At 38.3% G+C, this 19,995-nt stretch overlaps 2 protein-coding genes across 3 annotated transcripts; one reads left to right on the plus strand and one right to left on the minus strand.

The window, feature by feature from the left end:
• Positions 1-604: 604 nt before the first annotated feature.
• LOC137712288 (uncharacterized) lies at positions 605-1,171 on the minus strand. Its single transcript, XM_068451390.1, has one exon. The coding sequence runs from the start codon at positions 1,169-1,171 to the stop codon at positions 605-607; it is 567 nt and encodes a 188-aa protein (XP_068307491.1).
• A 2,907-nt stretch (positions 1,172-4,078) lies between these two features.
• Positions 4,079-7,424, plus strand: LOC137712949 (metal-nicotianamine transporter YSL1-like). Of its 2 annotated transcripts, XM_068452158.1 has the most exons (7): positions 4,079-4,307; positions 4,376-4,754; positions 4,844-5,016; positions 5,299-5,393; positions 5,583-5,717; positions 5,803-6,107; positions 6,204-7,424. In XM_068452158.1, the coding sequence occupies exons 2-7, from the start codon at positions 4,388-4,390 to the stop codon at positions 7,121-7,123; spliced, it is 1,995 nt and encodes a 664-aa protein (XP_068308259.1). In that variant the 5' UTR covers positions 4,079-4,307; positions 4,376-4,387; the 3' UTR covers positions 7,124-7,424. The 2 variants fall into 2 exon arrangements, with proteins under 2 accessions (XP_068308259.1, XP_068308258.1); XM_068452157.1 differs by having other exon boundaries at positions 4,079-4,754.
• The last annotated feature ends 12,571 nt before the right edge of the window (positions 7,425-19,995 follow it).

Consider the following 19,995-nt stretch of genomic DNA (forward strand, 5'->3'; position numbering starts at 1 on the left):
GTAAGGGAATCACAGTTAAAAACAAGTTATAATAGGAAATTTAAATGTCACTTTTATTGAATCTGAAATGCTAGTTTTGAACTACAAGTTCAATAAATCAAACATAAACGATTTAGTTGAACTGGTATACTTCATTCCCTCTTTCCACAATGAAGTCCGAGACATCTAGGTAGGTTGTGTTCAACTGACCTGATAAGTCACATACTGGATCAGGTATATCCATTGGTTTAGCCTGGTCGAGAAAATTGGTCTCGACACCCTTCTCTTTGAGGAAGGCTTGATACAGATCCACCAGATGTTTTGGGGTACGATAAGTACGCGCCCAGTGCCCATTGCCACAACACCTATGGCATGCTTCTTCAGAGTTTCTGGGAGCATTGTTCATATGAGCTCTGCCTTTGTGGCGATTTACATTTTTGAAGCTTGGGCTTGAATTATACTTTGGAACTTGGTTGTGAAACTGGATGCCGTGATTCTTGCCTTTCCCATTCGACCGTCATCGCCTGTGGCCACGTCCTCATTTATGATTATTGCCACCATAGGATGTGGCATTCACTTTGAGGGAAGCAGCATTCACTTCTGGGAATGGTGCAGATCCAGTAGGTCAGGAATGATGATTTGTCAACAGGAGCTTATTGTTTTGTTCAGCAACCAGAAGCACAGAGATCAGTTGGTTATATTCAGTGAAACCTCGCCCTCTATACTGCTTCTGCAAGAGCACGTTAGAGGCATGAAAGGTTCTAAAAGTCTTTTCCAACATATCTTCCTCAGTGATGGTTTCCCCACAGAGTTTCATCTGGGAACTAATTCTGAACATCGCAGAATTGTACTCAGCCACTGACTTGAAATCCTGGATCCTTAAGTGAGTCCACTCATAATGAGCTCTTGGAAGAATCATCATTTTCTGGTGATTGTATTTGTTTCTTAATGCCTTCCAAAGAGCTAACGGATCTTCAACCGTTAGGTACTTGTTTTTTAGTCCTTCATCAAGGTGGTGAAGGATAAAGATCATGGCCTTCGTCCGATCTTGAGAAGATGCACTGTTCTCCTCCTTGATTGTGTCTGCAAGATTCCCTGCCTCCAGATGGATCTTGACATCCACTACCCAGGTAAGGTAGTTTTTCCCAGTAATGTCTAAGGCAACAAAATGAAGCTTTGCCAAGTTCGCCATTTTCTTTTCTAAAAGAAAACTGAGATGTGTAAGAACTTACAATAATATGTAATCAGGGGGATGTAATGTTAGAACTTTTGGTTCTTACAAATTCTTCATTTTGATTTTCAGGCAAAAATGATAAGCACTTGAAACTTCTGGCTCGAGATTTACATGATCAATAAGGAAGGTGATTGTACTGCACCATTCTCATAACATAGGATGGGCGATCATTCCGCACCACTCAAGTAGCAGGAAAATTGAAATATGCAGAGTAAGATGCGCGATTATACCGCACCACCTAAAATTGCAATGAAATTAAACACAATTAATTGATCATCTAGATCCCCACAAAGATATTCCGTAAAGGATCATCATCCCAATTTAACCACTTCATTTCATTGGGAGGCATTCACCACTCCTACCCCCAACACTTTTGTCATAATTCATAAGGGCACACCTAGGAATGGGCAAATATCCACGAGTATGGGTAACTGCGGTTATCCACCATTTAAAATTCACAGTTACGGTTATGGGTAACCGTGTAAACAAATAAACAGTTATTGGCATAACCATTTACCCATGAAATTTAAATTGATGGTTATGAGGATTACTCGCGATTATAAATGGGTACCCGTTTGATTGTTTAATTTAGTAAGTGTAAAATTTAAAGAAAAAGCTAAAAACCCAGAAATTAATTGGGATACTAATCCAATTTACATTTTTTTGTAGGCCTTTTTTATGACAACGAGTCGATGAGACTTTGTGATTAGACGGACAGACGGACTAAAGCATTAGAGTACTCGAAAGTTTAGTGCTGTAAACTTTGTGGTAATGGGAATTTGGAAAGTTTCAACATCTTTGTTTTTTGATTAATTTTTGCTAGTTACACTTGTATGGATTAGAAAAGACAAATAGTTTCCAACATTTAAGCTCAAATCCTGTTGAACCGAAGCAATCATGATCGTAGGTAGTAGCCCCATTTAACATGTCCTAATCCTTACTCATACCTCTATCTCTACTCAGGTTTTGGATAGATGATGCCCAAAGGGTTTTCACATTGTTGAGCATTGATGAATTTGAAAAGACCCGTAATACCACAAGAAGTTTTGACAAACAATGTTCAAGTCTTTTCCAAACATTGCTTTTAATACATAAACTTAGTCCACAATGGCAGCTAATGAACATTTTGTTTCTATTTACCTATAAATGGGTAAAAATCGTGTAAACGGGTGAAAAAAATGGTAAATGGGTAAAAAATAGTAAACGGGTAAATGAGTAAGCAAGTATCTGGTTATGGTTATACGGGGTATGCGGTTATGAATACGGTTAACTATTTATAAATGGTTATGGGTATGAATATAATTGTTTATGCAATTATCCAACGGGTAAACAGTTATGCGGATAAAGGCTTAAACGGTTATGAGTAATACCCGCGGTTACCCGTCTACTATAACCATTGCCCATCCCTAAGCACACCTTGTGAAAGAGATGATTTGACCCACAAATCTACGACTTATAGATTCCCAATGGTCCAATTTATCCACTTCATTTCATTGGGAGGAAATCACCAGTCCTACCCCAACACTTTTATCCTAATTCATAAGGGCACACCTTGTGAAAGAGAAGAAACAGAAATAAGGTCAATGATAAGGTCAGGTAGTAAGGCAAATGTCTGTGAAGTATGATAGAGACTTACATTTCATCCTCGAGTTTTAGATAATAATATAATGTCATGCAGAAAGTTAATATATAAAATATTGTATTATTGGTCAGGATATGCGAGAAAGTTATAAAATGTCTGCGTATGTAAGTCTTTCCCGTCAACTAGCCAAATCATGTGTCCCATATTGTGATCAATATTCTAATTCGTTTGCCTTGCTCTATATCAAGCACTTCCTTCCAGATTCTGCCCTCCTACCATTTCAGAAAAGTCTTTATTTACTTGGTTGGTACTTTTGCAAGTGGTTGAAATTATATAAAAACAAAGATCATAACATGAAATATTAGGAGTGGTTCTATATAAGATCCCAAACCGAAAATGAGATTCCGAATCTCAAATCGAAAATGTTTAGGATAAGAATTCAAAGACCAATTCTGTATCAAAATTTCGGTATTCCTAATTTTCGGGATTCCCGAAATGTTTTCGGTATTTCGGAATGGATTGGGATTGGATTTTGGGTTTTGGGCCTTTGAGTTTTTCGGTTGAAATTTGAGATTTTTTGTTTATGTGGGCTAAAATTTGGGTTTTTTACCTCATATTAATTTGAGTTTTTTAGTTAAAATTTAGCCTGCATAAAAAAAAAATTCAAATTTTAGGTTTTTTATCTCATATTAACCAAAATGTGGGCTAAAATTTGGGCTTTTGGTATCTCGAAATGTTCCCCAATTTCATATTAATAGAAATTTAGATTTTTTTATCTCATATTAATTTGAAATTTCATACCAATTGAAATGCCAACTCATTTATACCAAAGTCAAATTGATGTTCCAAACTACTTAATTTCATACTTCTATTTCTAATTAGTTTATTATCAAACTACTTAAATTCAACATTCAACATGCATGCAACCAAAATAAATAAATATATATATATATATATATTGGTTTGGTTCGGGATTTTCGAACTATTGAATATGTAATCTCAATTCCCGTTCCGAAAGGTTTGGGATCAATTTGGTATTGATCCCAAAAATTTTGGTATTATCGGTTGACGAATTTTTCAGTATGGGATTGGGATTTTTTTGGTTCGGGACTTTTCGGGAAAAATTTATAGCCCTAGATATTTCTACCAAGTCTGAAATTTCTAGTGATAAGATATATTCATGTGGTTTTGGAATTTGTAGGCTTGTGAGCAGAGAAAAATGACGAGGATAGATCCGTCCAAGTAATAATTTCTGCACTTTGTGGACTATATATATTCATCAAGGAAGCATCCTTTTTCTCTGTCTAGTTAACTGCAATAGGCAGCACCAAATATTTTCATCCACTTTTCAAGATTATGTAATTTCATAGCCAAGCTAGTCTAGTCTTGAGCTCGAGGATCGGAAAAAGGGAGGACTAAAATAAAACAACTCAAGGGTACATTCATGCATGAGTAATCTCCTAAGAAGTTCTCGTGTTGCATCCTCTTCTTTCTATTCATTAAAAAAAAAAGGTAATTTCATGCATGGATTCCCTTTGAAACTCTCTTTTTGTTCCCATTGCCTGACAAACAAGCAACAGGACTTTGAAGTCATGAACATGGAGCTGGAAGCAAGGGAGAAGAAGGAGATAGAGAGGGATGACATGGAAGAAGAGACAATAGTTCAATCCGAGGGGCCGGTTGGGGCAATCCTTCCATGGACACAGCAGCTAACATTCCGAGGAGTCGTTGCAAGCATAGTGATTGGAATGGTGTACAGTGTGATAGCCATGAAGCTAAATCTCACAACTGGGATTGTTCCTAATCTCAATGTCTCTGCTGCTCTCCTCGCGTTCGTGTTCGTCAGAACGTGGACGAACCTGCTCAAGAAGGCGGGATTTAATTCGAAACCCTTCACTCGGCAGGAGAATACTATGATTCAGACTTGTGCAGTTGCTTGTTATAGTATTGCTGTGGGAGGTACTTTTATTTTTCTTTATATGTTATATTAATTTGTAAATTAATGTTTCTTAAACATTGTATAACTTTAAACTTTCTTTGTTAAACAGGTGGATTTGGGTCTTATTTGTTGGGATTAAACAAGAAGACATATCTGCTGTCCGGTGTGAACACAGAAGGAAACCCTGCAACTGCTGTTAAGGAACCTGGGCTTGGTTGGATGATAGGCTTCCTTTTTCTAGTCTGTTTTGTTGGCCTTTTTGCCTTGATTCCTCTAAGAAAGGTACTGATTTTATAGTCTTTGTTTCTTTTTTTCTTATCTCGTTACTATCGAGCAATATTGGGAAGATTCAAACTCAGGACCTTTGGGTTAGGGTAAATAATGTTAATCCCTTGAGAATTCGAACTCAAGATCTCCGATTAATCAGGAAATCTTGTTAATCACTTGAGTTGCAAGCTCCTTGCTGTCTTCAATTACTTGTTTAACTGAAGATTTCAAGGAGATAAATATGGTTTATTTTTCCTTTTAAGTAGATTTTTATATGGATTTTTTGTTTATTCACAGATTATGATAGTTGACTTGAAGTTGACTTATCCAAGTGGTTTGGCAACTGCGGTTCTCATCAATGGCTTCCATACTCAGGGAGATAAAATGGCTAAGTAAACATCTACCAACACTTCCCCTTATCTCTCCTTTGAAAGCCATATATGTATTTCTTAATAGAAATGATATTAAAACTAGGTGCATATGAGGGAGCACATCCGCTCTAACCAATGTAGTTATGCCACATCTGCTCTTAAAAAGCCGTATTAGAAGCAAAACTCAACCCAAGTTATGATCATTTGCAGGAAGCAAGTACATGGCTTCATGAAGTATTTTTCAGTCAGCTTCCTGTGGGGATTCTTCAAGTGGTTTTACAGTGCTAGAGCAGAATGTGGATTCTCACAATTCCCCACGTTCGGATTGCAAGCTTGGAAAAACACGTACGAAAAATCGATCACTCATTTGTTTCTCCCTGCTTCTGCTTTTTGTTAGTGATCCTTTCTAATTTGCCGCCATCTGTTGCAGGTTCTACTTCGATTTCAGCATGACCTTCGTCGGAGCGGGCATGATATGTTCACATCTAGTAAACCTGTCCTTACTTTTTGGGTCTGTGCTCTCTTTCGGTGTACTGTGGCCGCTCATAGGCCGGCGTAAAGGACATTGGTTCCCGGAGAGTTTAGACGAAAACGACATGAAGAGTTTGTATGGTTACAAGGTTTTTCTCGCAGTTGCCCTAATCCTTGGTGACGGGCTTTACAATTTCGTCAAGATTCTGGTTTGCACCATTGTTAATATTTATGTCAGATTGAAAAACAAGAATCTCCAATTGGGTAATAAAATCAGCCTCTTAATTTCCTTTTGTTTTATGCTGCTGTGCTGTGTTGTTTTAGTTGAAGTTTTTGCTAATCAGCCTCTTCTCCCTGCAGATGTCGAGGGCAAGGTGAAGCCGATCGAAAAAAAACAAAACGAAATCTTCCTCAGCGAAAACATCCCTACGTGGGTTGCAGTCGCCGGATACGTTGTCTTTTCCATCATTTCTGTCATCACGATCCCGATGATGTTCCCGGAGCTCAAATGGTATTATGTTATAGTAGCCTACATGCTTGCTCCATCTCTTGCATTCTGCAATGCTTATGGAGCTGGTCTAACCGATCTAAACATATCCTACAACTATGGAAAAGTTGCCCTCTTTGTGCTGGCAGCAATGACGGGAAAAGAGCACGGTGTGGTGGCAGGGCTTGCGGGCTGCGGCGTCATCAAATCGGTCGTCAACGTGGCATGTATTCTGATGCAAGATCTCAAGACAGCCCATCTAACTTTCACCTCTCCCAGGGCAATGTTTGTGAGCCAAGCCCTTGGCACTGTAATAGGCTGTGTGACGGCTCCTCTCAGCTTCTTCCTATTCTACAAGGCGTTCGATGTGGGAAACCCGCACGGAGAATTCAAGGCTCCTTACGCCTTGATCTACAGAAACATGGCGATCCTAGGCGTTCAAGGCTTCTCGGCGCTGCCTCAGCATTGCCTGCAGCTCTGCTATGGCTTTTTTGCTTTCGCGGTTCTAGTTAACATAGTCAGAGATTTTTCACCGAAGATCGGAAAATGGATGCCACTTCCGATGGTCATGGGCGTTCCATTTCTAGTTGGGGCATACTTTGCCATAGACATGTGCCTTGGGAGTCTGATTGTGTTTGTATGGCACAAGATTAACAGCAAGAAGGCTGTGCTAATAGTTCCGGCGGTTGCTTCTGGATTGATTTGCGGTGAAGGGTTGTGGACTCTCCCCGCATCGGTTCTTGCTCTGGCCAAAGTAAAACCCCCAATGTGCATGAAATTTTTGGGTTCCTAGAGTGAAAACGCTTTATATACATATATATATATATATCTGTGGTTAGTGAGAAATGGGTACAAAAAACTCAAGGGCACATCATAGCAATTAGTATTTAGTATAGGGAAGAATGGTAGCAAGTTGTATCTGATCCTACACAATAAAAATTTATTCTTGTCACCGAAAACCGAAGGAATCCGAGGTAAAACTTAAGAAGAGATACAAAAAGTGGTTCAACAGAGTGAAATCTGACTATGCAAAGAAAAATTGTATTGATCGTGTCAAAAAATTCGTGATATACAGAGTTTTTTCAAACGAGTCATTCTCAATCGTAAAATTATACATCACTCGAAACAAATCAAGGAACTGATGATACATTAAACGAAAAATAAAAACTACGCTAAATCAGTCTGTTACAATACCTGCCAGAACATCACTCTTACCCCGCGCATAGATAGTGTAGACTAGACGGATTGCATCAAGCCATTCATCAAGGAATTCCCATGAATCAGCAACCTAGAGGTTGAACATTCGCATAGAATCAGTTTTTTATATAGAAATGCAATGTTTTAAGTCCATTTTTTATGCACTTGACAGACCGCCGAAGGTTTTTTATGATTTGTTGCCATCACAAAGAACAAAAGAACTTGTCTTCAAATAAAGAATTTTATCTGTTACAAGGGGCATTCCTTACCAGACAGACGGGTCCATGAATTGTATCAATGTAGAGGCCTGCCCCACGTTGTAAAGTCTGTTAGTGTTTGAGCTACTTTTGAGCTAAATCTCTCTATGTATTTGTAATCAATTCAACAAGTAATTGAAATGGATTCAAAGCTTGAATATCAGAGATGAATTTTTGGGGAAGGAGTACGTTGCTCCCTCGAATCTACTTTGGATTCGTTGCATAAAACTCGGCTACAAACCAGCTAATAGTCGTTGCCAACACACCAAAGCATCGTGACTATGATCACGTGCAACTCACATTGTTTCACTTAATATATAACAAACTGGACACGTGTCAAGTTATACACCATTGAGATGATATAATCTTGATTGTTTATTACAAATATATAAACTTAGCAAAGAACAACACTTAGACATTTTTGAGCTTCTTCTTCTTTCATATTGCAACAACGTTGAATGCTTGATCCAGCTACCATGCTTATGCACCAACACTCCCTTCTAAGCTAGTAGATGGTTTAACTCCAAGCTTATCTCTGAGTGTGCAAAATCGATCTTTTGGCAGGGCCTTGGTGAAAATATCAGCAAGTTGATCTTCAGACTTGCAATAGATTAGCTTGATGATGTTTGACTACAATTGTTAGATCCCACATCGCCAAGGGGAGTGGATCCTCTATGCCTTATATTTACATTCCCACCTCCTTTAGCACGAGGCTTTTTGGGAGCTCACTGGCCTCAGAGTTCTGATGAACTCCAAAGTTAAGCGAGTTTAGGCTAGAGCAATCCCATGATGGGTGACCCACTAGGAAGTTGCTCGTGAGTTCCTAGAAACAAAACCGTGAGGGCGTGGTCAGGGCCCAAAGCGGACAATATTGTGCTACATCGGAGCCGGTCTGGGATGTGACAACAATGCTTCTCGAATGTAATGATATCTTCTTCCAATGTGCTTTGTTCTTTGATGGAACACAAGATTTCTTGTCATAGCAATGGCAGATGTATTGTCACAGTAGAGTGGAGTAACTTCAGTTTGCTCTTCACCAAAATTTTGAAGCACATACCTCAACCACATTGCTTGAGTGGTTGCTTCAATTGCACTCATGTACTCACCTTCAGCTATTGACAGAGCCACACTATGTTGTTTAACCAAGGCCCAAGAGAAAACCCCACTTCCAAAAGAAAAAGCATATCCGAATTTGTTTTTCATATCAATTTCATTCACACTCCAATCACTGTCACAATAATCTATGAGAATTGATTCTTTTCCTTTCTCATACTCAATCCCATAGTTTAATGTGACTTGCATATATCTAAGAACCCTCTTTGTTGCTCTCAAATGCTTCTTTGATGGTCCATGCATGAATGTAGCAAGTAGACTAGCTGTAAAACATAATGTCTGGTCTTGTTGCAGTTAAGTACAACAGACTTCCTACCAATTGCCTATATACATTCTCATCTGTTTTCTCAGATTCATCCTCTTTCTTAAGCTTATCACTCGCCACCAATGGAGTGCTAACAGGTTTACAGTCATTCAATCCAAATTTCTGCAGCAAACTAACTGCATATTTCCTTTGATTAATGAAGATCCCATATTTGTAATATTCTCATGCCAAGAAAGTGATATAACAGATCCAAATATATCATTTCATATATGTTCATCATGCCAGACTTGAACTTTTTTAACAACTCAGTGCTACTACCTGTGTAATGTCATCTACATAGATAGAGACAATGATGCTTTCACTTTCTCCCCTTGACTTCATATATAAGGTTGCCTAACTTGGACTTCTAGTGAATCCAAAATTATGTAAATGAGTATCAGTTTCTTCATACCATGTCCTTGGGGCTTGCTTTAATCCATACAAGGCCTTCTTCGGTTTATAGACTTTGTCTTTTGCACCCTGCACTACAAATCCCTCAGGTTGATCAATGTAAATTTCCTCTTGCAACACTTCATTAAGAAAAGCTGATTTCACATCAAGTTGAAATAGCTTCCACTTCTTTTGAGTTGCTAAGGTAATGAGAGTAGTAATGGTATCCAATCTTGCAACAGGAGCAAATGTTTAATTGAAATCAACACCAGGCTTTTGTGTATAACCTTTGGCAACAACTCTTGCCTTGTGCTTCTGAATTGTCCCATCCAGATTCAATTTGGTCTTGTATATTTACTTCACTCCAACAATAGGTTTGCCTGATGGTCTATCAACCAAATTCCCAGGTCTTGTTTTTCTCTATCATCTCCAGTTCAACATTCATTACTTTCTTCCAAGCTACATCAATGGATGCATCAATGTAGCATTCTGGTTCAATCATGTTAACATTGCATCTAGCATATATTTCACTTAGTGACTTTTCTTCAACTGGTGTGGTATTGGCAAAACTAGATTCAGCAATCTTAGTTTGAGAATCAATGACCCTTTGAGTAACACAGTCACTCCCTTCTAGTTGAATGTCATCTCTCAATGGTAATGGATTAATCTCAAGTAAATTCAGAATGACAGGAAATGATAGTTTCTCACCATTTTCTGCATTCTAACTGCATACCCTTCTCATCAATTACAACACTTCTAGATAGAAATATCTTCTTGGTACTCAAATTGTAGATTTTGTATCCTTTTTCCATCTTCCCATATCCAACAAAGATACTTTTCATAAATGATTCATCAAGTTTCTATCTTAATTGTCCAGGTATGTGACCATAATAGATACACCCAAACACCTTTAAATGTTGAATACCTAGCTTCCTAACACTAAAAACTTCAAATGGAGTTTTGTAACATCCCACATCATCCAAGGGAGTGGATCCTGTAAGCCTTATATGTATATTCCCATCTCTACCTAGCACGAGGCCTTTTGGGCGAGTAGCGCACGAGAGCAATCCCATGATGGGTGACCCACTGGGAAGTTCTCGTGTGAGTTCCCAGAAACAAAACCGTGAGGGTGTGGTCGGGGCCCAAAACGGACAATATCATGCTACGGTGGAGTCGAGCCGGGGATGTGGTGAGGGCCCGGGCCGGGATGTGACAGTTTGGTATCAAAGCCAATCCCTGGCCGAATGTGTGCCTACAAAGACGTCGGGCCCCTAAAGAGGGTGAACTGTAACATCCTACATCACTCAGGGTAGTGGATCCTGTAAGCCTTATATGTATATTCCCATCTCTACCTAGCACAAGGCCTTTTGGGAGCTCACTGGCTTCAGAGTTCATCAAAACTCTGAAGTTAAGTGAGTATTGCATGAGAACAATCCCATGATGGGTGACCCACAAGGAAATTCTCGTGTGAGTTCCCAGAAACAAAACCGTGAGGGCGTGGTTGGGGCCCAAAGCAGACAATATCGTGCTACGGTGAAGTCGAGCCCGGGATGTGGTGAGGGCCTGAGCTAGGATGTGACAAGTTTTGTGTTCCACAACCTTGGTTGGACACCTATAGAGTAAGTACATAGCTGTGTTAACAACTTCTCCCCAGAACTCAAAGGGTAAATGCTTGTCATGAAGCATACTTTTAGCCATTTCAACTATGGTTCTGTTCTTTCTTTCAGCAACACTATTTTGGTTTGGAGAATAGGCCACAGTCAACTGTCTTCACAGAATTGAATAAACTCATGAGAGTTGTACTCTCCACCTCTGTCACTTCTTAACTTTAGAATTTTGTAGCCACTCTGCAATTCAACCATGGCTTTGAATTTCTTGAACACTTCTGATTTGTGATTTAGGAGATAAACCCAACACATTCTAGTGGCATCATCAATGAATGTCAAGAAATATATGTTCCCTCCAAATGTTGTGACTTGCATTGGTCCACACACATCTGAGTCAACAAGTTCCAGAGACTTGCTTACTTTTCAAGTCAACTCTTTACTGAATGCATCTCTATGCTGTTTTCCAACAATACACCCTTCACAGACACCAGTTGATTTCTTAAGTTTGGGTAGACCCAGCACCATTTCTTTATTAGACAATAATTTCAAGCTGTTAAAATTCAAATGCCCTAGCCTTTTGTGCCACTCCCAAGCATCACCCTCAATATTAGCCTTTAGTGCAAAACCATTCATATCTTCCATAAGTAGTGGAAAACACCTATTACTAGTCATCTATACTGTAACAACATGACTCGCAAAACCTCTATCTTTAAAGATTGCAACCTGATCATCTCCAAATAATAAGAAATAACCATGCTGCATCATTTGCCCCACACTTAGAAGATTTTCATCTAGTCCTAGCAGTAGCATTACTTCTTTAATATGTCTGGTAACATTCTTGGTTTCAATTACCAAGGTTCCTTTTGCACTAGCTTGAACAATCTGTCCATTCCCCATTTTGATTTTTGTTGAAACACTTATGTCCAGATTAATCAACATAGACTCATGTGAAGTCATGTGGTTGCTACATCCACTGTCAATATACCACACATGTTCACTTTTGACTATTGCAGCATAATTACAAGCAAAGAACATAGAGGTTTTCTCCTCCATTCGTTGTGCCACTTGAACATGTTGAACTGGTTTACTTCTGCAATATCTGGCAAAGTGATTGAATCTGCCATAGTTGTGACACTTTGGCTTTCCCTTAAATCTGCATTCACCATAGTGTACATTCCCACAGACTTTACATGTCTCTACTGTGTTCTCCTTGTTAAACCAGGGTTTGGCAGCATATTGAGGCCTATCATTTGCCTCAAAATTACCCTTCTTATCTCTAAATTTGAAAGGTTTCTTCCCCTTGTACCCAGTGGTCTGTGATCCGCTTTTGTTTTGAATACTAAGACTGTTAAATGCCTTATCACTCACTTCCTCATCTTCAATATGCATTTTCAACCTTTGCTCAAATCCTTTTAGAGTTGCAACAACCTCATTTGGATCAATCTCATCCAATTTCTTAGTTCCCTTAATGATAGAAACAATGTTATCATATGCAGAAGTTAGACTAATTAACATTTTCTCAACTGGTCTCTTGTTTGGCAATGTTTCACCAAACATCTTCATCTTATTCACAAGACCAGATAATCTAGCTAGATAATCAGAGACAGATTCATTTTCTCATCCTAGCATATTAAAAATCACGGCAAATACCTTGTAATTTCACAGCCATGACTTAAGCATCACCCTTGAATTCTTGCTTAAGAACATCCCAAGCATCCTTTGCAATCACTTGATTTGCGATTCTGGGAAAGATCTCATCACTTACAGCTCCTCTTATCAATCACAACACCTTTGCATCTCTGAAGATGAGATCCTGATTAGTAAGGATTTGCTTCTCATCCGTCTCATTCCCTTCCTTCGATAATGTGAAGCCATCTTCAACAAGGCTCCACAGATTGTGAGACTTGAATATTGTTTTCATTTTGATACACCAGAATTCATAATTGAGTCTCGTGAACACTAGTGCATGAAGATCAGTGCAAGATCCAGCCATTTTTATGCTTCTAAGTTCTTTGTTGAAAACCCAGATGAACACTCACAGATTCACTCCCAGATTCAAATCCAACCTGGCTCTGAGGCCATGTTAGTGTTTGAGCTACTTTTGAGCTAAATTTCTCTATGTATTTGTAATCAATTCAACAAGTAATTGAAATGGATTCAAAGCTTGAATATCAGAGATGAACTTTGGGGGAAGAAAGAGTACGTTGCTCCCTCAAATCTACATTGGATTCGTTGCATAAAACTCAGCTACAAACCAGCTATATAGTCGTTGCCAACACACCAATGCATCATGACTATGATCACGTGCAACTCACATGGTTTCACTTAACATATAACAAACTGAACACGTGTCAAGTTATACACCATTGAGATGATATAATCTTGACCGTTTATTACAAATATATAAACTTGGCTAAGAACAACACTTAGACATTTTCGAGCTTCTTCTTCCTTCATATTGTAGCAACCTTGAATGCTTGATACAGCTGCCATGCTTATGCTCCAACAAGGTCAGATCACCACATGCTGAGACAGAAACGATATCTGGAACGTCAACTTTTATAGCTAATTCTACTGATCTGCCTGAGATGCCTTGGGGTACATGCTTTTGCTCACTTTTGCTATCCTGCTGAAAGGAAGTAGATGAACAGAAAGAACACAAATAAGTAACAAATAGATAAAGAATATACTTGTGGCACAAGCAAGAAAAGTTACTACAATTAATTCAGTTACTGAAAGTGCAGATGATTTTTCTTCGTTTAATATATACTGAAAAATGATAAAGAATTACCTGGTGAAGCCCTTCATTATTCAAAACAAACTCCGACCGTTTCCAATCACTATGAGGTGCAATTGGTTTTCCCGCTGGTGGTGCAGTAAGATATCCAACTTTAAGATATGGTAAAGGAAGCTGTAAAGATTAGAAATTATCATGAAAGCAAACCAAATAAATCAAATTGGTTGAGAAAGAAAACCAATAATCCATTTAAATTATGGATGGAGTATCACATTATCCTAAATGATTAAGATAAGTAACAAACTAACCAATACGGTTCCAAGGTTGTAAATTGCTCGATGGAAATCAAACTGCAACTGAATAGCTGCGCGGAACTGCACCAGAAGAAATTGACATGAGTCATGACGGTATAAATGAGAAACAAACACTTCAAAGATGAAAATAATATTTCTGGTTTCCCATCCACATTCATCCAATCATTCTGATATCTCCGAAAAATTATTATACGGTACCTTACTATTGCAGATCTTACAATTGTTTGCTTTTCTCATGCAGGAACAATTGCGCTGAGTTCCTAAATTGTTTGCTTTTCTGGAGTTGACGACATGGAACATAAATATGCCGAGCAAGGAGAAAATTGAAAAAAAAAGTGGTTGTAGGCCTTGTGAGCGGCTTTTTAGGGCAAGTTTTGTCAATAGATTCTTAACACTTCGTATCCGAGCCAGATTTTGTCACTCAACTATGCTCAGATTTTGTCAAAGAGGTGATCCATAAAAGTGGATTAAAATGATTCGTAATGTATTGGGCATATAATCTTATTTTTTATTTCTTTTAGACAAGAACAAGTTGTTGTCTTAGAATAATTCAAGAGCTCCCGGACACTTTGTATTACTAGCCGACTTCTAGGAATAAGTTGTAACAAGCTACCTGGAGCTTATGGACTTGGAGAAACAAATGCATCTTTGAACAGGGCTTCTCTAACCCCCACAAGCCCAATGGAAATCATCCTATTAAAGGCACAGGAAATAGATGATAGCCTCAAAGTGGAATCTATGAAGTCCACAAAAAAGCAGAACTTCATTGCATGGAACTGATTAAATTCAGGCCTAATATGTTTCTTTAAAAGGCTTTTCGAATCTCTAATAATAGTATTACCTAGCGGATAAATGGTCTTCGTGGTAATAAGGTTATCGAAAGAGAGTCCCGTAATACAAAAATTAGGACTTTAACTCCTGTGATGTAGTCCGTTAGCAAATTTAGTTCAAAAGTAATTTTTCTGTTAAATGTTCGTTAAATACAAAGATAAAAATATACTTTGACTTGTGCACATTGAATCTAATTGCTCCTTATTAGTTTCAAACATTATTTTTGGATGAAAAAAAAAAATAGAAAAGTTTGGTTGCATCTAGGTTGGGAATTGACAGGTAGTGGTAATAAAACTACAAGCGGGTGTTTGTTTGACCTTCTTAGGTGGGACTGGACTAGACTAGACAAATTGCTAGTGTAGTCTGATGTTTGGTATGCACAAGGATTAAATTTAATGGGATTAGATCCGACTCGCTAGGATTAAACCCCTGGCTAGGAGTTCTTAGCGAAGCACCCCAGAAAGCCCCAGACTCGTAAGACCTGCGAGAGAGTGTCGTCAGCACCCTGCTCCCTCATCGTCATCCTCCTCATCCTTATCTCCGCATCCTGCCCACCCGCATCTGCTCCTCTTGTCTGGTAAACTTCGAATCCGAAACTAATTCTTCGATTTGTTTTGCAGATCGTGATATTACTGGGCTTTATTTGATTTACGTGTTTTGGGTTTGAGAAATTTTCAATAATAGGCCTCTGCACTTGAACAAATTAGGGTTTTGATTTTTAGGGTCAAATTAAGATTAGAATTTGGGGTTTTCACATTTTATGCCATTTTCAGTACCAAAATGATGATAATCATCACAAAATTGTTGTTATAAGGGCAGATGCAAAGTTAAATTTGTAATTTAGGTTTAGTTTCAACCGATTTTGGTATCAGGTTGGACTAGAGTTTTTGGATTTTGGTATCGGGTTTGAGAAATTTTCAATAATCCCCCCTTCCTTTGCTTCTATGCCTGTATTAGGATTTAGGCTTAGCAACGAGCTTGTAAAAGTCATGTACAATGTGCTTAGTTGTACATATTCAGCGTGTTGTAATTGTCGTTGCCTGCTCTATGCACTATAGGGAGTTAGGATTGAGCCATTGATACGCTGTAACAAGAAGCTATCGTGCTAAATTGTAATTAGTCATAGTAACATAGCTACAAACCAGTTTCTGCTGAAGCCACTTTCCTTTAAAGAATCTTACTTTCTGTGTATAATATGTAACTGTGAGTTGTATTTGGGTTTAGGGGTTGTGAGTAGTGATAGGAGCATATTCATGCGACTTAAATGGCTTGTTCTCGTGCATTTACGTTATGTTTCTTTAGTTATTTTAGTCCTTTATGCTTCTTTTGTGTGTTTTCAGGTTCTAAGGGCAAAGTATGCAAAAGGATGCCTTTTGGAGCCTTTTGGAGCAAATTAGAGATTTAAATGGATTGCATATGCTTTAAGCCAAGTAGATGGAAGAAATTGAAGACCAAAGGAGGCTAGTAATAAATAAAGAGATGAAGAAATGAAGAACAAAGAGTTCACATTCATCACCAACAAAACCATCTCAGCCACAAAAATCCCTTTAATCCGTAGCCTCCCATTGATCTATGAAACCATCTCAACCGCACCTATTTTCTAACCCAAGGGCCTTTTCATTGTTTCATTTTTCATTTACATATTCATTCAGCCACTTTCACACACATATCAACCCTACATGCATTCACTCTTCATAAATCACCCACATGCACCCATAATCATCCACATGCACATTCATCCACCTTTCTCCCAAAACCGTGCACATTCCCTTGCATTTCCAGCTTTCCCCCTTCAATAAACAACCAACCTAGCTGTCATTGCACATGCATTCATCATCATAACCTAGCTGTCATTCCACTTCACACCTTGCCGTGCATAACCCATCTTCATTCCAGCCAAAACACATGCATTTCCAACCCACATGCACCCTTTAATCATTCAACTACACAACTTGCCATCATTCCAGAAAATCACCATCATTGCCGTGCATCCCATTCCACTTTCCAGCCATTCCACATGCCATTGTCATTCCACTTCATTTCACCTTGCATTTCCAGATTATTCCTTCATCATTGCACTATAATCATTCACACCCCTTTAATCCACATGCAGCCACATATTCATTGCACATGCTTTCACATTCATTTCCAGCACCAAACATCCCATGCCGTGCATTCCCTTTCATTTCTGTCAAAGCACATGCACTCCCACCCTTTAATCACATGCATAAATCAGCCACATGCATCACCCATCACCATTCCAGATTTCCACCAAGTTCCTAGCTGTCATATTCCCTCTTTTTCACCTATAAATAAGCATCCATTGCAGCCACAAAACATAGACTCTTCCATTTCAGAAAATCATCCATACACACCAACAACATCCCCTTGGCCGTGGCTCCCTACTAATCCAAACACCATCAAAAACATCCCCCTTGTGCTGTGCCTTCCCCATCAATCCATTCAGCCATTCCAACCACTCCTCATCCATTCATACACAAAACCTATCATTCTACATCATCCATAATCCCCAAAACTCACCTTAGACCTTGTGCTACAACAAAGAGGAAGAGAAGCGGGCCTAAACGTTCATACAATTCAAGTTTGAGTTGTTGGAATGTTTAGGTGTTTCTTTTCCTTTGAATTCAATGTTTAATTTCAATTCTCTTTGTTTTGTACGTATGAGGAACTAAACCCCCCTTTGCTAGGGGGGATTCAAAATATATGTTTATGCTTGCATTTTGATTTGATTACTTCTAATTGCGTTTCATAAGTTGTGGATTCAATTTGTTTAACTGTTTGATTGATAACTTATTTATGTATGTTTATTGAGAGTGCACGCTTAATTTTCATGCATGAATATGACGCTAGAATATAAGTGAGTTTCACCTAATAGTTACGAACTTATATTCACAAGTAGTGGAGGTTGCTTATAAACAATCGCGTTAAATAAATTCTTGGCATAAGTTTCATGCAATCATAGTAACGAATGCCTCGTCAACACTTATAATTTTCATAGAGCGTAATGATTCTTGCTTGTATCTCTATTATGCAATCATGTAGGGGACTTGTGGGGAATGTTTTGGGTTGTCGTATGCAATCATCCAATTCAATAACATTAGGAAGATTTGAAGGTTAAGTAGTGCATCACGGTTAACTTGGGGTGTTGAGAATTCATGGTTTATTGAAATGCAATTGGAAATCTTTTTATTATGCAAGTGTAACATGTGTGGAGATGAACCCCTTGGCTAGCATCCATTCATTCCATTTCATCAATTTCATATTTACATTCTGTTTTAATTGCAATTTGTTCATTTAGTTTAATTTCGTCAAAACCTAAATCCCCCTTTACTTTAATGTCAAATTAGTTAGAAATCAATTTAGTTTGTGTTATTTTGAGTCTTTTGATTTGTTTTAGTGTTTTAAAGTTTAGTTTTGCATTCTTTGAGTCTAGTATAGTGTTTTTACGTTTTTGAGTCAAATCCAAGTGATTAACAATCCCTCCTAATCCCCGGTCCAGAACGATCCCTACTTATACTTATACTACAAATTGACAAAAAGAGGGTTTAATTTGTGCGCGTATAATTCTCGCATCAAGTAGCAAATCAACGCTGCATTGCATGAGTGGGGACGGAAACAGCTGTTTGGACTAGTGTCTGTTTTTCTCTTCGGGAGACATATTCTGTGCTCCTTATGTACATTTTACTGGACGTAGTTTTGTACTTCTCTTCGTAGATTTCATGTTGTCGATTTCTCAACAATGTATCATTTAGTCAGGTTGTCTGAAATGGTTGTTTAGACAAGTTGTATTGCTTCTCAACAATGTATTTTAGAAATTTGGTGTATAGTCATGTTTAGTGTATGAGAAGTTGCATTGTCCTTGAAGAAGGCGTTCACTGGAGGCGATTTGATTTGTCTTCCTGCCGACACTACTTTTTTAATGAACCCTTGAAGGATTGTGCTTTGCTCGAATTACTATCATATAAATTATATTCTTTGCTGTATCTTGATTCTGTTAGTATACAGTAATTCTGCATGTACTTTGTGGTCCTGCTGCTGTTTGAGCTCCGTCATTGTAATTTTTGTTTTAAGCTTCGTAGTTGGCTTTTCAATTTGAAGTATTGAAACTCTAGGTGCGATTCACAGTTGATGGAATAATTTCACAAGCGGAAAGCCGCATTTCGTTTCAGATTTAGTCTTTTGAGCTATGGCTTTTATCTTGAAGCTCTGTTTGTCAGTACGCAATAGATGAGACCATTCATGTCGGTTTTTCTGTTGCATCATAGTTCTTAGCTGCAACTGTTAAGACTAGAGGAATACAATGATCTTTGCATATGCTAGAGTTTCAAGTTTTTTGTTTTTTGGCTTATGAGCTAATCTTTGCATATGCTTACTTTTTGATATCAGGTTGGACTAGAGTTTCAAATTGAGTTTCAAGTGTTTTTGTTCCTCTCTCCGAGAAGTGTATTTCCAGCGTGCAATGATCTTTGCATCCGCTTACGTTTCCTGTTTCGGTATTCTAGCCATTTGGGAAGCTTGAAACTCTGGTGGAAAAGTTGCCTGTGTTAAGAGAGATTTACACTCACTCCTACGACAAGATAGAGTGCAACTGCTACCCCAAATGCAGGCCAGGTGAAATGAAATGCAGCTAAAAGAGTAAGCAAATGCAAAGCCAAATGGACCCAACTACTGAGCCTATATCCACGACGTTCCATTCCCTGATAAGCTAAGCCTGCCCAAACTAAATTCAAATGGTTCTCTTATCTCATCCAATCTATGCAACAGAATGTTTTAACTTAGTTTGAATGAGTCAACGATCTTGGAAGTATGAATTTTGTGATTTATGTATTTAGTTCGTAGTTATCTGTTATGTTTTAATTTGAAGAGTTTGGTTTCGTCTCAAACTCTCTGTCAA

Source organism: Pyrus communis, chromosome 13 (genome assembly GCF_963583255.1).
Source record: "Pyrus communis chromosome 13, drPyrComm1.1, whole genome shotgun sequence".
NCBI classification, from domain to species: Eukaryota; Viridiplantae; Streptophyta; class Magnoliopsida; order Rosales; family Rosaceae; genus Pyrus; species Pyrus communis.

Coding starts and splice junctions, on each gene's coding strand:
- LOC137712288 (XM_068451390.1), bottom strand. CDS start 1,171: ATGGCGAACTTGGCAAAGCTTCATTTTGTTGCCTTAGACATTACTGGG.
- LOC137712949 (XM_068452157.1), top strand. CDS start 4,244: ATGAGTAATCTCCTAAGAAGTTCTCGTGTTGCATCCTCTTCTTTCTAT. Junction 4,755..4,843: donor TTATAGTATTGCTGTGGGAG/GTACTTTTATTT, acceptor TTTGTTAAACAG/GTGGATTTGGGTCTTATTTG. Junction 6,108..6,203: donor AAACAAGAATCTCCAATTGG/GTAATAAAATCA, acceptor TTCTCCCTGCAG/ATGTCGAGGGCAAGGTGAAG.